Genomic DNA, 16,968 nt, shown 5'->3' on the forward strand with positions numbered 1-16,968 from the left:
GGCAGCGCTTACTCTTTAAAGAGAAGAAATATGAGAGAGTGGGAAAAGTGGCAACCTGAATGATTAGCATTAGCCTCTGAGGAGCCGAGCTTTTAAAGATGTTTTAAATGCTTTAATATGAGTTTAAACTCAGATCTTCATGTGTTTTTATAACTTATTTCAGTACTTAAAAAGGTACCAAGTTTATATTTTCTCATTACATGTCAAACCCAAACTTTTCATATTTCACTGAGATGTATTTTAATTTTCTCTGAATAAGTCTCGCATTAATTGAAACGTTATGAAGAAAATAATGTAAACACCCCTGATAAGAATCAGTGTTTACCTTCCAACCCCCTAAAAGTCATCATAACCCTTATAAGGTGTTGTTTAAAGTGACCTTTGACCTGTACTTACTGAGTGTTACATGTTAATGGCGCAGCCAGCCAGACGCCGGGAGGAGGCGTCTTCAGACGCTAATCGGATTTCTGGCTCTTCGGGACAAAAAGACGCGACTCCATTTTGTATCTTCCCGCCTAAACCGCCCAACTGCGCCAAAAGTTCCCCTGCAGAACCGCCCGGTCCAGTTCCTGAACGCAGCAGCTCCATACGGGCTCGGACTGACACCACAACACACGGAACCGCGCCAGGAAGGACCCGCGGCCCGTTTCAGGCGCAAACTGCGGACTTTCCGTCGTGTTTGCGCTGCGCAGCCAAATGGCGTTTCAACTGCCTGCTCCGCAGCAACTCCCACTCCAAACACAGCGCAAACTGCAGTTACCCGTTTCCGTCCGCAGAAACCGACGCCGATAACTTTATTAAGAAGTTCGTTTTAATTACGCGGAGATTTTCACTCTGGGCCAAAAAGGCCGCAGAAAGTTCGCTTCCCGAGCTTCAGCTGGACAAGGGCGGATTAATGACAACAAAACAACCTAAACACTTATTTAACGCGAATGTAGCGGAAAAACCCGCTGATTTAGCCCAAAACAGCGTCTCTTACCTGTTCTCTCCGACACAAGCTGTAAACGACTGAATGAGGAAGAAAGCGCAACTGTTTCACTGCCTAAAACTGGTTCTGCAGCTCCGCCCCCTGCCCCTCTGATTGGTCAGAAATCAAGCGTTTAAACATAAACGCTGGGGGCACAGAACTCATTCTGAGCTGTGATTGGCTGAATTCCTTTAAGGAGCGCCTTCATGTTTTGTGTGCTCTATCCCATCGCTGATTGGCTGTGCTGGACTTTTAAACATACGGCGCGAAAAGGAATCGCCCTTTGTTTGCAGCTGCTGAAGGAGATAAAAAAAATGTCGTTCTCTGCTGCCTCGACCGTTTGTTGTTTTTTGAAACAGGAGTCGGGTGACACGAAGCCGCAGCAGTTACTCTCAGCCCCGGTTTCGGTTCTGTTTTGCAGTGGCCAACCTGATATGAGCTGCGCTGAAGTCATCTTCAAACTTCATCTGTGAATTTAATTTAATAGCTGATCTATGCTCAGAGTGACTCTTTTCATTTCGTTCCTCATATGCCCCAAATCAACAACTGTCTTTATTTTTAAACTCAGTTTCATCCTCTGTGGTGATGATATCTACAGGACAGGAGTTTGTCAATGAAACTGATAAAATGACATTGTTCAGGTCTCAATGAACGCACAAGCAAACCAAAGTTTGTCTGGGTGTCAGAGTCTGACTTGCTTCATGATTACTCTGAAGAGTTGGACCGGGTCTGGACTGGTGGCTCATTGTTCCTGCTGAGAAGGGGGTGGGCCACATGAAACAAGAACCTCACCAGCTTCTCTTTTGTTCATGCAAATGGCTGCTTAAAAATCTAGTCATCGTTAATTAAGAATGCAACCCTCCCCCAGCTTAGTTTGCAAAAGATAAAACAATCTGGATATCTTCTATTTGCATGGTAAACTCTGATGATGTTCTGCAGCCTCAAAGAAACTGAAACCAGGTTATCGACTAAAATCCACATTAAGAAACCAGAGCGGAGCGTCTGTGGTGATCATCAAACCACACGCAGGAAAATGTGGAGAAATTTAAAAGCAGCTGCATGAAAAATGCATTCAGTGTCTTTAAATCACAGCTGGAAGTTGATTAAACAATGTTTTCTCAAAAAAACTGGATCAGTTAGGACAAGAAAAAGAGCACACCTAGTGATGGTGAGGGAGCAGCCATCTTGAATGTGGACTAAACAAAGGAATTAGCGAGTAGCTTTGCATTTCAGGGCTGTTTGAACGTCTGGAGATGAAAAGAACAAGTTCTCATAAAATTAAGAACATTTATACATGAGACTGCCAGTGTCTTCAGTCAGAGGTTTTCTCACTCACTGTAAGACAGACTGCTACAGGAGAACTTTCTGCATTAGAAACCTGCATAACTTTTAATGTCTCAGAATCAATGATGTGATTTTATCAGATTTTATTGACATTTTCCACAGTTTAGAAACAGCAGCAACACAAATTATGAAGTTCAGGCAAACTGGAAGAATTAATATCAGATTCTATCACTGATTGGTCAACTTATTTTTAGTGAAATATGAACAATGATTCATTGCAGATATGGCATTCATTTATATTAAATCGTCATCATCTTGTCCAGGGACTGCAGGTGGAAAGTAGTTTTTTTTGTCACACGTTTCCATTTAAATGATAAAATGTTGCAAAATAAAACAAATGGACAAATTAAATAATGTTTTTATGAAGTAAACCCAATATATGCTTCCTGAAAACAAATGACCATAGATTATGTTTTTATTCAAATTTAATTTACTTACTATTTAATTACATGTTTGAGACTGATTTTAATTTGGTGGAGTCTAAAATCTAATTCCATGTTTTTTATCCTGAGAATGTTTTTTATTTTTCTAACTAATATTATTTTAGATGTTTGTTTAGATATTTGGCTTCAGCATGATGTCAGTTTATCTGCAGCTGAGTGGAAGTGGTTAGATAAGATCTGTGGTGGAAGCCAGAATCATTTAACCTTTAACCTTTACTTAGGGAAGCTGAGTACAGTCATCACTGATACACATCCTCTGCAGAGCTGCTTCATCCCAAAAGCACAAAGCAGCGCAGATCCTTCCTCCCAGGCAGAACCAGAACCAGAGCCAGACCCGGAACCGGAGCAGGAACCAGAACCAGGACCGGAGCCAGAACCAGAGCCAGACCCGGTACCAGAGCCGGAGCCAGAACCAGAACCAGAGACAGAACCAGAACCAGAGCCAGAACCAGAGCCAGAACCAGAGCCAGACCCGGTACCAGAGCCGGAGCCAGAACCAGAACCAGAGACAGAACCAGAACCAGAGCCAGACCCGGTACCAGAGCCGGAGCCAGAACCAGAACCAGAGACAGAACCAGGACCGGAGCCAGACCCGGAACCGGAGCCAGAAGCAGAACCAGAACCAGAACCAGAGCGAGAACCAGAACCAGGACCAGACCAAGTACCGGAGGCGGAGCCAGAACCAGAACCAGAAGCAGAGCCAGAACCAGAACCGGAGCCAGACCCGGTACCGGAGGCGGAGCCAGAACCAGAACCAGAACCAGAGCGAGAACCAGAACCAGGACCAACCAAGTACCGGGCGGAGCCAGAACCAGAACCAGACCAGAAGCAGAGCCAGAACCAGAACCGGAGCCAGACCGGTACCGGAGGCGGAGCCAGAACCAGAACCAGAACCAGAACCAGAAGCAGAGCCAGAACCAGAACCGGAGCCAGACCCGGTACCGGAGGCGGAGCCAGAACCAGAACCAGAAGCAGAGCCAGAACCAGAACCGGAGCCAGACCCGGTACCGGAGGCGGAATGGGAACCGGAGCCAGAGCCAGAACCAGAACCAGAACCAGGACCAGAGCCAGAGCCAGAACCAGAACCAGAACCAGGACCAGAACCAGGACCAGAACCAGGACCAGAGCCGAACCAGAACCAGAACCAGGACCAGAACCAGAACCAGAGCCAGAACCAGAACCAGAACCAGGACCAGGGAGTTGCTGTAATACCTGGTTTCACCTCAGGTGGCGCCAGTGTGACTGTAAACTTGTGTGTTTGTGATTGAGGAAGCCAGATGGCGCTTCCTCAGGTTAAGGTCCAGCTGCTGTGCTCCTGGGAAATGGATCAGACCCAACGAAGGAAAATCCGGATTCAAAAGCCTTCAACCAGAACAGCGCCCCCGCTGGTGGCAGGTGTTGCTCTGTCTGAATGCTGCAGCTTGAAGGAGTTTAGCTCTGACAGTTTTACTTCAGACAGTCGCCATGATTGGACAACAAGGTCGGCTATGGGAGCAGCTGAATAGCTTCACCAGAAGCTCAAATTAATACCTGAACTTTGTCAGAAGAAGGAAGTTGAAACCAACTCTTTCATCCATCATGGTGGACAAAAGCAAAACCAAAGGATCTGGATCAGCAGGTGCAGTAATCCATGTCGTCCATGTCACACAGCAACAGCGCTTTAATCAGAGGCATATTCAGATCTGCTGCAACACTGACTGCTACTGGAAATCTTTCCTTCCCACAGTATCTTTTATTTATTCATTTTGGATGATTTGTTTTAATTGAACTGAACTGTTGCTTTCAGCTTCCAGACACAAATTCATTCCAGTTGTGGTTCAGAAGGAGAAAGAGCTGCTGCAGGACAGGAGTGTCCAAAGTGTGGCCTGGGGGCCATTTGTGACCCTGTGAAGGATTGTTGCCCCCGGGGGTCAATTCTAGAATGGAGTAAATCTGGCCTGGAAAACAGTTTTCATCTTTTAAAGCAACATGTGTAAAAATGTCCAGTTCAGAAATAGATTTTGCATTCATCTTAATTTTAGAGGAATTATTAATCTGCTTCTACTGAAAGTCACACCTTGCAGCCCAAATGAGAGAACATATTTTTGACCTTGTTTTGTACTCATGTCATGAAATAAACTGTTTTGTATTTACGCTATAATTTCCGTTTTCTACAAAAGTCTATTTTATTGATTTGTATAAAATTGTAATAGTTTTTGTTTCTTGCTGAGCAGATACAATAAAAAAAAGTTTGTTTTAAAAATACTACATAAACGTTACCTTCCTCCGGTTCTGCTGGACCCAAATGAGGCCGACTCACCGCGGCATCAACGCCCGGGGCCGTCACGTGACGCCCGCTGCCATTGGCTGGAGCTCCCGTACAGGAGGAGCTGGTCCGCACGTTTTCCTGAGTTTGTCGCTGAGTCCTGGGATGTAGCTCTGGGCAGAGCCGAGCCGGCGGGGAGTCACAGCTTCTCTGAGAGCCGCACGCAGCCGCGCGCCGGGCGGCAGGGAGCGGATTGACCGGAAGGACAGAATGAGCCAGAACACCGCGGACACGCGCACGCTGTGCCTCTTTGATGTGGACGGCACGCTAACGGCCGCGAGACAGGTAAACACCAACAAACACCTGCGTTCATAGAAACACGTCGCAGATGCTCGAGCGACTTCCGGCTCCACGTCCCGACGCTGTCCGCCTGTTGACGAGCTTCCGGGAAACATAAAACACATGGTTCCATTTAAAAAGATAAACTCTCGCTGTTTACATAAACTTATTTACACAAATTTTAAATAAGTATATTTGATGTTTTCTATTGTTTATCTTTATAAACACGGAACGATTTACTAGCGTTTACATGTAACAGGAAGTATCTGGCGGAACACAAAAGCTGAACTCCCTTGTAGTTTTAAACCCCTTCAGAGAATTTAGCCAAAGTATTTAGCTTTACCCTAAAATATATGGCTGTCTAGTCATTTTAAACTGTTGTCATATGATCAACCAATAAAAAGCATTTAATGTGTTTATTATGAGTTCGACCCGAAGCCCCAGTTTCCATGCATTTCCGCTAGCATTCTGCTAACTGCTAAACCTGGATCAGTCAGTTTAACTGGTCTGGTCAGTTCTGTCCCTGTTCGAACTGAACAAAGTCTGTCTGTTAGTTTATTAGACTGCTTGTTTCAACACTAAGATTAATAAAATAACAACTGACAAGACTGTTATGGATGTAAAGTAGCATTGAATCCCAGGCCTTTGTGTTCTGCCTACAGATGATCAGAAACATCCGATCAGCCTGATAGTTTTAGAGGAAATGTTGCAAATAAATACAGCTGCTAAGAATTAGGAAACATTTAACTTATTTTTAATCCAGAAAAGTACATTAACAAAAGAAAGTCTTCTCTGTAAGCTAAACCTGCAGCAGCTTTCATTCTTTGACATCAAATCTATTAGAAATTACTGTTCGTGAGGGTTTTATTGTGTTAAAGAGCAACTATTGCATGAAATTAACTTTTTTGAGCATTGCATTGAGTTATGTAAAAACCAACCTGGAGTTTTGCTTTGATTCTTTCATGCTTGTTTGAGAAATCCTTTAATCTCCATGGGAACCATTCAGCTGTGCGAAACATCTGGGTGGACCAAGCTCCGCCTTCAGGGCGCAGCTCCTCCTCTGAGCTGCAGTTTCCAGGCTAACAAGCTTCAACTTCACAGAGCAGCGGTTCCCTGCGACTCCCACACTCAGCTCCAGAAATTACAAAGTTAGATTTCTTAAGTCATATTTGATGTATATAGAAATGTTTTAGCAAGTGAAGGTAATGTAGCTACATGAAGGTGTTCCACAAGGGCAATATGTGCCTGGAAAATAGATAACCCTGCCCCTTTAAACATTGACCCCGCCTCCACGTTTAACATTAAACATGGCCTGTTCTACTAGCCGTCAGGTTATGAGAGCGCCCTCTGGTGTTTGTCTTTTTCCAGAGAGTGACTCCAGAGATGAAGGCTTTCCTGGAGAAATTGAGGACTCGGGTTCGGGTCGGAGTGGTTGGCGGCTCGGACCTGAGTAAGATCAAGGAGCAGCTGGGAGACGACGGTGAGGAAGAAGAGGAGCTCAGTGGGATCAGCGGTGAAGGTTTAGCCGTTCTGGGTTTGACTTTCTGTTTTTCCGTTTCAGTCATCCAGAAATCAGACTATGTTTTTGCCGAGAACGGCCTGGTGGCGTACAGACACGGACAGCTGCACTCCGTCCAGGTGAGTCACCTGGTGCACAAAATGTCCTCTCGGGGGCGCTAACTGGGGAAGCTAACTGTGTCGTCTGTCTCTCAGTCTATACAGGCCCACATGGGAGAAGAACTGCTGCAGGATTTCATCAACTTCTGTCTGAACTACATGGCCAAGATCCAGCTGCCCAGGAAAAGGTACCGTCCCGAACGTGATGTAAATATTTATCTAGATATTTTTATGCTTTCCAACAATTTCTGTCTTTTTTTCCCCTAATTTGTCAACTTACCGTTCCAGAAAACTGTTTTATCTGCTGTCTTCAGTGGCTACGCTAACTAGCCGTAGCATTCATGGCAGACTATTAGTGAACCAGCTGTAGTGTAGCTCAGTAGTTCAGTCCATGCTATGGTCCTGCACAGAGAATTAACTGCTGGCTGGGAAAATGCTGCAAAATAGCAGAGACCAAAAGTGAGCATACACAAGCCTGATTGACGACGCAAAGGCCCTGCCCCTGATTGGTTGTTTCTGATAGAAACAACCAATCAGGAAATGGAAGCTGACAGTTAGCCTGTGGAAGCTAACGGTTAGCCTTTCTCCTCAGAGGTACGTTTTCGAGTTCCGGAACGGGATGCTGAACGTCTCTCCGATCGGACGCAGCTGCAGCCAGGAGGAGCGCCAGGAGTTCTACGAACTGGACCAGGTCAGAACCGCGTGCGTTTCCCAGAATTCACTGCGTCATGCTGCTGTTCCCGCTGGAGCGGCAGCGTAAAGCAGCTTGTGTTTTTTCCTTCAGAGAGAGAAGATCCGGGAGAAGTTTGTTTCTGTGCTGAAGGAGAAGTTCAGAGGGAAAGGGTTGTCGTTTTCCATCGGTGAGTCTGCTGCCCACCGATCCGGGCCGGTTTCTGGCGACCCGGTCCGGATCGGCTGACCATCCGGTTGTTCCTCTGCAGGAGGGCAGATCAGCTTCGACGTTTTCCCTGACGGCTGGGACAAGCGCTACTGCCTGGACATCGTGGACAAGGACAACTACTCCACCGTCCACTTCTTTGGAGACAAAACCAAACCGGTGAGAACGCCGAACCGTTCCGGGTCCGACCCGGTTCCGACCCGGTTCAGTCTGAAGGTGCTGCAGGAACAGCTTCAACATTTGGAACAGAACTACTAATTGAGAAGTGTGTTGTCGTTTCTTCAAAAACAAAAATCTGACAAGTGTGGCCTGATTTATGGTCAGACCTCTGCAGCTGCCGTTTCTCTTCAGCAGCTCAGAAAGTCCACACACTGAATCTGGGCTTTGACTAGGCCGTCCTAACCCTTCTCTGATCTATACCATCCCACAAAACCTTCCATCTTCCCGCAGCATAATGCTGCCACCATCTTGTGCAGGGTTGTATATAGTGCAACTGCTTTCGACCTCTGCAGAACGTTCTGCTGCCGGGTTCTGTGGAATCAGAACCAGAACCTCTGCAGATTCTGAATGTCTCTTTGGGTTTTTGGGGGTTTTCAGAGAAAAGGAGCTGAAACTTTCATATCCTCATCTATAAAAAATAAAAAATTATGGTATTTTCTAGTTGATGATTCTGTTCTGGTTGAAATGTTGTCCGGTTTGGACCGGTCCGGTTCCACAGCAGAACCCCTGACCTCCTGCTGCTCCTTGCTCCCCTGCAGGGTGGAAACGACTTTGAGATCTACAGCGACCCGCGGACCATCGGCCACGAGGTGTCCAGTCCCGAGGAGACGCAGCGCCTCTGCCAGGAACTTTTCTTCTCCTGAAGGGGGCGCTGCAGCCTGAACTGGACCGTCTGGACCGGGTCGCAGGATGAGAACATGCAGAAGATTAAATTTTTTTTTTTTATTTCTCTGGTCTGGTGGTCGGAACCAGCTGGGAAATCTGGTCTGATGTTCCTGAACTGTAAATCAATAAAACAGGAAATAATGCTTCTGTCTTTGGTTCTGGGTTCTTCTCCAGAACCTGCCGGTTCCTCCAGAAGGTTTTGGACGCACGAACAATTATTTCCAAATCATTCTCAAAGAAAAAACTGAATTTCAAATGACTAAAAAGAAAAGAGATGATGAAAATCAGCTAAATGTCGAGTCAGAACCAAAAGGTTCTGATCACCTCTGGTGTTCAGGCAGAAGAAACGTTTCAGTCTAAAATATAAATTTATACTTGATGTAAATTTATTTGCCGTCCCTCTGATGCTTTTACTGTTTAATTTATAATGAAAGTGGGGCAACAATGGAGCCTTGAGGAACACCATGGATGATTAACAGCGACTCGTCAGATCCGGACCAGTTCACGTCAGGTGACATTTGGACCTTCTGGTTCTGTATCTCAGCCCGGATCTCTGCAGCTGTTGTGAAAAACGACCAGAAATATGTTGCAGCTGCAGGAACCGGTTCTGTCAAAGAACCCGAACTTTTAAATGGGTTCTGTGGTTCTGGAACCAGAGAGATTTTTGCTCATTGATCTGTTTGTTTTCTGACCGACACAGAACGGTCCGACCCGACCCGGGGACCGTGTCTGCTGGCCGCTCCTCCTGACGTGATGCAACTTTCACCTCTGACCTGTTCCTGCTGGCCAAAGGGGGGGGGGGGGCACTGGGGTTCTGCTGTTGTAGTGAGGAGGATCCGGAGCGGTTCTGGAGGATCTGGGTCTGTCCAGTCCATTCATTCTGGAGAAGATCTCTGTTTGAACATCAGAGCTTCATTAGAACTTTATTGATGGTTTAATGTCGGCGATACAAAACCAACCACAGGTCCGGGTTCTGAGGAAGAGGCGGGTCCGGGTTCTGAGGAAGAGGCGGTGAGTTGCCATGGAGATGTGAGTCCAGCTGCAGGTTCTGAGCTTTTATTCTGAAAACACAACATAGAGCAACATGTATAGATCTACAGAGATCCTGGCATGGATCTGCAAACAGATCTGAAGATGTAGATCTGCTCCACGGTGTGAAAACGTTTAGTTTTGAATAATCACAGATCAAAGAGGAACCAGCAGGAGGTTCTGGTTCCGTCTCCATGGTGATCTCGGGTTCATATTATGGGCTGTTTCTCAGTGAGCCGGGTTCTGAAGCGTTGCTGTGAGTTAACTCCACCCAGCGGAGCGACATTCAACCAGTCGACCAGTTTATATGAGGGTTGGATTCTGACCCGGTCCGGTTCTGGTTTTTCCTTATTTCCAGTCGGGCGGCAGCGTGGCCAGCCTCAGTCCAGCTCCGGGTCCTTGCCGTCTTCACCACCACAGGACGAGCGGCTGCTGAGGTCGGCCACGCCCGACTCCAGGTCGTCCTCCACGTCCGGACTCCTCGGTGACCCGGAGGGGGCGGAGTCTACTCTCTGAGCCCCCTGATTGGCTGGCTTGGAGCTGCCAATTGGTCCAGAGTAGCGGGTGGGCGGGTCCGGCCCGCTGTGTGTGACGGGGAGGCGGCTACTGCTGCTTCGCGCCGCTGCTGTCTTCTCCCATCTGATTGGCTCCCCGGTGAGCGCCGCCAGCCTCTGCAGACAGAACCACACATGTTCTTCAAAAGCCCAACAGAACCTGGCTGATCAGATGGTATCAGCATGAGAACCTGCAAGAACCACGAACACCTGAACTCGACCCAATTTGACAAACAGTTGCTGTTCCGGTACCATTTAGGCGGCCATCTTTACTGCCAGGAGACGGCGATCGTTCTTCTTCTGAGTGTTTAATTAGTAGCATTAATGATCACTTGTAAAACAATTGGATGTCATTGAAAAATCAGAATCATCAGTTTAGCTTTTTGCAACATTCTGGTTGGTGTCAGACAATCAAACACATAAAAAACCTATGTAACTTTCCTACACAGTGAAATAATTATTTGTGTTTTTAAATGACTTATAGAAATGGTTCAGAGTGCGTTAGTGTGCATTAATGAGAACTTGGAGGCTAGATTTCATTGTTTGGCCATCCAGATATTTTTTCACTGCTAAAACAAACAGAACTTTATTTTGAAAACCAGCACAGCTGGTCCGGGTCCAGCTGCCGGCTTCTCACTGTTGCCCATGCTGGAGCCCAGTGTCCTAGTTAAAGGTGTGTCTGTGTGCTGTATGCCTTGTTCGGAGTGGTGGGCGGTCCCTCCGGCCGGTACCTCCTGCTGATTGGTCAGCTCCTCCTCCAGCTGCTGGGACTCCTCCCTGACGGCAGACAGGAAGTCGGCAGGTGACTGTCGAGGGGGCGTGGCCTTCTCCAGGTGGCTGTAGAGGCCTTTCCACATCCTGGAGAGAAGCAGCACCGTTAACCCGCCGCTCCATCCATTCAGACAGTAACGCTTCAGGCCGAGCCGCAGTTCCTCACTTGAAGCAGTAGGGGGAGGTGTTGGGCCTCAGCACGCCCTGACTCTGGCTCAGCTCGGCCTTGTAGAGCGGGTTGGAGAACCGGGACCGCTCCGACCACAGCTGGGGCCAAACCGAGTGGCTGCGCTCACGGAGCCTGGAGACCAGAGCAGAACCATTATGAACCGGGCCGGGGCCTCCAGGAACCGGGCCGGTCCCGGGGGCTCCAGGAACCGGGCCGGTCCCGAGGCCTCCAGGAACCGGGCCGGTCCCGAGGCCTCCAGGAACCGGGCCGGTCCCGGGGCCTCCAGGCACAGTGTGGGTCGGGCCCGGCGGTACCTCAGGTCTCGACGCTCCTTCTCGCTGTTGCCCAGGAAGGTGCCGTACTGGCAGGAGTAGACGTGGGAGTGGACGGCCACCAGGAAGCGCTCGTTGAACTGGAAGGCGCAGGGGAACTGCTCCGACAGCTGCCACACACACTCCAGGAACTGGTCCAGAACCGGGGACACCTCCTTCGGGTCGCCGTCCAGGTGGCCGTACCTGCAGAGGGACACGCGCTGAGAGCTACCCGCAGGGTACTGACAGAACCAGGCAGGAAGAATCCCGTCCTGGTTTTAGAGCTTCCTGGTTCTGATCCTGACCCGGCTCGGCTCACTGACCTGTGAGAGAACTTGTGTCCAAAGGACACCCAGTCCTTCTCGATCAGCACCTGGAGGAGAAAAAGCGGGTGAGTATGAGTTACAGGAAGATGCTGGAGCCAGCGGGATTCGGACCGGTACCATGAATCCTTTGATGGTTCTGTAGAACGGGTCGAGCAGGATGCTGGCCACAGAACAGGCCTGGGCCGTCCGGTCCCACCCGTCTGAGCAGTGGACCAGAACACTGACTCCTTCATCCGCCACGGCCTTGACAGAGAGACACGGACAGGGTCGGAACCAGGACCGGGTCAGACCCAGAGGATATAGAGTGAAACTGAGTGAGATAAATTAACCCTATTGGTTAATTCAGACCTTGGCAATGAAGACGCCGGCGTCCAGAACCGCCTTGATGTGCTTCAGCCAGCCGGAGCTCTCCAGCCCCCACAGGAAGTCGGTCATGGACGGCGCGCGCATTTCCCCACTGCAGGAGAAGAAGAGCAGAGCGAAGTGAGGGCCAGCAGGAGGCGGCAGAGCGCCGGCACAGCGCCGGCAGAGCGCCGGCAGAGCGCCGGCAGAGCGCCACGCACCGTCCAGAATCTTTTGCTGGCTGCTTCTCATCACGTGGATGTTCTCGATGCCGATGAAGAGCAGCCGGATGTTGGAGTAGTGGTCCTCGCTCTCGTAGCCCTTCCCCGCCGCCCGGTTGGCCATGGCGTTCAGCTGCACACACACAGGCTGTAGCGGCCCTCAGCGTGTGTATGTCTGAGTATGAGTGTGTGTGTTACCTTGGGCCGGGTGTCCACCACGTAGATGAACTCACTTCCTGGGTTGGCCTTCATCACCGCCTGCAGCATCAGCTCGTCCTCCTGGCAACGGCCACTAAATCCCGCCAGCGGCTGGCTGCACCGACACACCGCTGCCTGCAGGGGGCGACACGCAGCTGGTGATGCTGAAAGTGTGTGTGTGTGTGTGTGTGTGTGTGTGTGTGTGTGTGCGCGCCACTGACCAGCGTGTCCTGGTGAAAGTAGGACAGAGCCGGGAAGCGACCTCGGCTCCTGAACCTGGAGCTGCCCACAATGACGGCGGGCGTGGCCGACTTCGGGACAAACAGCTCGGCGGGGTACGTGTCACACACCTGCAACACACACACACACACACACACACACACACACAACACACACACACACACACACACACACACACACATGCTGGCTCGTGTTTATTAGTTAAATGTTGAGTTTTTATCAGTTTCAGTTTTATCATACTGAGTTCAGGTTTTATCAGCTGTTAATCTGACTCCATGCGGATACTAAACCTGTGACGTGTTGACATGTTAAACATCGTCTCTGCAGATCAGATTCATGGTTCTGGACTCATTTCGTTCCACTTCTGACAAAGCAGCTGATATTTATTGTTTTATCAAAATTCATCTAAATCTATTTTTCATTTTTGAAAGAACGTGTTTGTATAAAATTACAATTGGACCCGGTTTGTTCTTCCTGGTTCTGGAATCAGAACTTCTGATCTATGAGCTTGTCTGTGCTGATGTGAGAGCAGCTGCAGGTTCTGGTTCTGCTGACCCGGTACTCGCTGTTGGCTGCCGTGGCGACCCACAGGTTGTTGGGAACGCCCATCCTCTTGTAGTCGGCCTTCAGGTCGATGAAGCTCCAGGATTCCTCGCGCTCCTTCTTGTTGGCGTTTGGGTTGAAGGACAGGCAGTAGAGCTCGCTGTACTGCACTGAGAGGGAGGGTCAAAGGTCAGCCGGGTCGGGTCAGCTGTCCTCCGTCCAGGCAGCCAGATGTCACCAGGACTTCTTCATCAATCATTCTGATCCTGACTTTCAGAAACCCAGAAGAACCAGGGGAAGTTCTGGCTGCTGGGACGGAGACCGGGAAGCCGGATCGGGCCGAAGCCAGACAGACACTCACCGGGTCGGGACAAACGGGTCAGGGAGGCGTGGACCTCCAGGCAGTCGCGCTCCAGAGGGAAGAGGAGCTGGAAGACCCGAAAGTCCTTGCAGCGCAGGACGAGAGGACTTCCTGTGGGCGTGGCCGGCGGTCGCTCCATGCCGCAGACCATGCTGTGCAGAACCTGAAACATAAACACACAGAAACAGGAAGTCAGTGGCCCCGACTCATCGGTTCTGGGATGTTGGACAATCACTTCCTGCTGCAGCTGACGCAGCGACACGGTCTGTCTGGACACGGGTCACCTGGTTTCAAGCTTACAAAGGTCCAGTCAAAACGCCAAACTGAGCCGAGGTTCCCAAAGTCAGGACCGCCGAGGTCACGAAGACACCAAGATGGGGTCATGAAGACACCAAGATGGGGTCATAAAGACACCAAGATGGGGTCATAAAGACACCAAGATGGGGTCATAAAGACACCAAGATGGGTCACTAAAGGATGACAGGTTAGTGAGCCACAAGGTGTATGGAAAGCCAAGAGGGACAAAATTAAAGGGCAGTATTAAAGTTTTACCCACTTGACTGTTTGGAGCAAATCCCTCACAAAAACCAACCTGGAGTTTTGATTTGATTCTTTCATGAATGTGTGAGACATCCTTTGATCTCCATGGCAACCATGTGCAAATCGCTTGGGTGGACCAAGCTCCGCCTTCAGGGCGCAGCTCCTCCCCTTAGCTGCAGTTTCCAGGGCAACAAGCTTCAACTTCACAGAGCAGCGGTTCCCTGCGACTCCCTTTCTGGATCCGATCTGGATCCAGATCGGATCCAGATCCGGATCCAGAAATTACAAAGTTAGATTCTTAAGGCATATTTGATGTACATGATGCTATAAAATGGCCCTTTTTGCCTGGAGAAAACGGCTCCTTTAAATAAATATATGATCAAATAAATAAATGTCTGATTGTCTGAGCTCCTTCCAGCTGCGCTGGGAAACCCAAACAGAACCAGTAGGTCAGGCAGAACAGAACCGGATCAGAACCAGAGCAGGACCGGATCAGGACCAGATCAGAACCAGATCAGAACCAGATCAGAACCAGAGCAGGACGGATCAGGACCGGATCAGAACCAGAGCAGGACCGGATCAGAACCAGAGCAGGACCAGATCAGAACCAGATCAGAACCAGATCAGAACCAGAGCAGGACTTACCCATGTCTCCCTGCGGGTTTCTGGGTTGTTCTCCACAAAGATGGTGTGAGTGGCAGACAGGTAGAGCGTTCCCAAGGTGGCTGACCTTTGACCTGAAGAACGCTCCAGCAGACGGACGTTCTCCACCTGACAGGGCACACAGGAAGTTCACTGGTCACACAGGAAGTTCACCGACGGATGGATGGATGAAAAGATGGATGAATGGATGGATGAAAAGATGGATGAAAAGATGGATGAATGGATGGATGAAAAGAATTGGTCCTGAAGAAGGGAAACAGTCTTTCAGCAGAAGCAGCATCATGATAGAGGTGATCATCCTCCATCATTATTGATCACTAATCATGTCTTCCAGCATTATGGGATGTCTGCCTGGCAGAGAAGCATCTGAGAAAATATTTACATTTTTAACGGAAGGATTCATCCCAGGAATCCATTATCGGACATTGCGTTAGATTCTCCTGACATTCCCATTATTCCTAAAAAGGGAATACTGTCAGATTGGACGATGATTTATAGGAACCGCCCCCGGATCAGGACCGGCAGGTAGACAGATCAAACATCAGCGAGACAGAAGAGAGTCCGTGGACCTACCTTGGGAGTCCGGATGTGCTCCATCATCACCAGCATCCAAGATGGAGGCGATGGAGAGGAGCAGGATGCCTTGTCTTCGTCAGCGGTTAAATTCACACATTCACACCGAGAACGGAGCCGAGTTTCCCGCCGCTGCTGCTCCAGCCCTGGCCGAGGATCCCGTCCATCATCCCCGTGTCCCGCCTTTGTTCGGCTGAGCCGTCTGAGAGCGGACCCGCTGGTACCGATTCTCCTGTCGGTCCTCCGGTCAGCCCTGCCTCTGACCGGACACTCTGATGTCACTTCTGGACCGTTACAGCGCTAACATCCGTCACAGACTTTCAAATAAATGTCAGGTGTAATCGCTTCCAGGCGTCATCAGCTGAGGAAGAGCAGAGAAAGGTGTTTTCAACACATAAAAGCGTTTTACACAAAATATTTATAATATGACGAATTATTATAGAAAAAGGTTGCAGTTCTGCCTATTAGAGTTTTTATTATGAAAATCTTCCCCGTTTCCCTTTAGCTTATGCTGGTAGCTTTACACTAATTCACCTGCGCTCTGATGCGTCATTAAAGGCTATAACAATACAACAAACATTAAATAATAATAGCAGATAAATTCATTAGATGTTACAATAATGAAGCAGTTCATGTCATAAAGCGAATTACCATTTAAAATACAGACCAGAATGAACCAATGATTCCTAATGATTCCCAGTTCTCTTGTTTTAGCTTTTCTTCCTTCCTTTAAAATGTATAAAACATAATTGCTGATTATATTAAAATCAGTGATTTTCATTATATATACGATGGCATATGATACATAATGATATTATTAAACTACATATTGTCAATGTTGTATATTATAATATCAGTATTATAATTTCTAAGCTGTGTTTTAGTCTGAACAGTGGGAATGGATAGATTTGATCAAGTACAATTAAAACCATATCAACCGCAGGAATGTCGCTTATTTTCATGCCTTCCGACATAAAAACTGAATCAAATGAATAATCATGCTAAACAATTAAAAAATGCTGCAGAACTTCACTGACTTGTCAGCGTGAAGCTGTGACAGGAAACTGCAGAAACGTAACGGGAGGGACGTCAGGGCGTCCAACGGTTAGTCTTTCCTCGGCCTGCAGGGGGCAGTAGTCACTGTCAGAACTGCAGGTAAAAGCTGGCCAGACGCAGTAAAGTTGATTTTATTTGTGCATTTCTGAATCTAACCCGTTATAAATCTAAGCCAACCCACGAGATAATGAAACACATCAAAGCAAAACACAAAAAAACCCAAAGACAGTTTGACTGGCCGTTTTATATATCAAACAGTCGAAGTTAAAAAGATACGTATTTTTTCATCAGGTATTCCTCCGCCAATATATATAGTGCGTGAGCCATGTGAGT

General features: G+C 48.4%; 2 protein-coding genes across 2 annotated transcripts; one reads left to right on the top strand and one right to left on the bottom strand.

The window, feature by feature from the left end:
• Positions 1 to 5,019: 5,019 nt before the first annotated feature.
• On the top strand, positions 5,020 to 8,881 carry LOC129356884 (phosphomannomutase 2-like). Its single transcript, XM_055026422.1, is given in 10 exon segments — positions 5,020 to 5,141; positions 5,144 to 5,231; positions 5,233 to 5,344; positions 6,707 to 6,818; positions 6,900 to 6,976; positions 7,052 to 7,143; positions 7,550 to 7,646; positions 7,740 to 7,815; positions 7,897 to 8,012; positions 8,612 to 8,881. Coding segments are annotated over 10 exon segments (978 nt in total). The 5' UTR covers positions 5,020 to 5,038; the 3' UTR covers positions 8,717 to 8,881.
• Positions 8,882 to 9,634: 753 nt separating this feature from the next.
• Positions 9,635 to 15,826, bottom strand: LOC129356883 (myotubularin-related protein 7-like). Its single transcript, XM_055026421.1, has 14 exons — positions 15,580 to 15,826; positions 14,989 to 15,114; positions 13,804 to 13,966; positions 13,455 to 13,612; positions 12,881 to 13,009; positions 12,660 to 12,794; positions 12,458 to 12,594; positions 12,247 to 12,355; positions 12,016 to 12,141; positions 11,896 to 11,945; positions 11,576 to 11,776; positions 11,259 to 11,393; positions 11,053 to 11,179; positions 9,635 to 10,438 (listed from the first exon to the last, which is right to left on the bottom strand). Exons 1-14 carry the CDS (start codon positions 15,613 to 15,615, stop codon positions 10,148 to 10,150), a joined length of 1,923 nt encoding a protein of 640 aa, XP_054882396.1. The 5' UTR covers positions 15,616 to 15,826; the 3' UTR covers positions 9,635 to 10,147.
• Positions 15,827 to 16,968: the final 1,142 nt, after the last annotated feature.

The sequence above is a fragment of the Poeciliopsis prolifica genome, unplaced genomic scaffold (genome assembly GCF_027474105.1).
Source record: "Poeciliopsis prolifica strain line A6 unplaced genomic scaffold, Auburn_PproV2 SCAFFOLD206, whole genome shotgun sequence".
Classification (NCBI taxonomy): Eukaryota; Metazoa; Chordata; class Actinopteri; order Cyprinodontiformes; family Poeciliidae; genus Poeciliopsis; species Poeciliopsis prolifica.

What these genes read in the sequence shown, in the direction of transcription:
- LOC129356883 (XM_055026421.1), bottom strand. Translation starts at nt 15,615, where the DNA reads ATGCTGGTGATGATGGAGCACATCCGGACTCCCAAG. An exon ending in AAACCCGCAGGGAGACATGG is followed by an intron (nt 13,967 to 14,988) that starts GTAAGTCCTGCT and finishes TTTATGTTTCAG; the next exon opens with GTTCTGCACAGCATGGTCTG. An exon ending in CAAAAGATTCTGGACGGTGC is followed by an intron (nt 12,356 to 12,457) that starts GTGGCGCTCTGC and finishes CTTCTCCTGCAG; the next exon opens with TGGGGAAATGCGCGCGCCGT.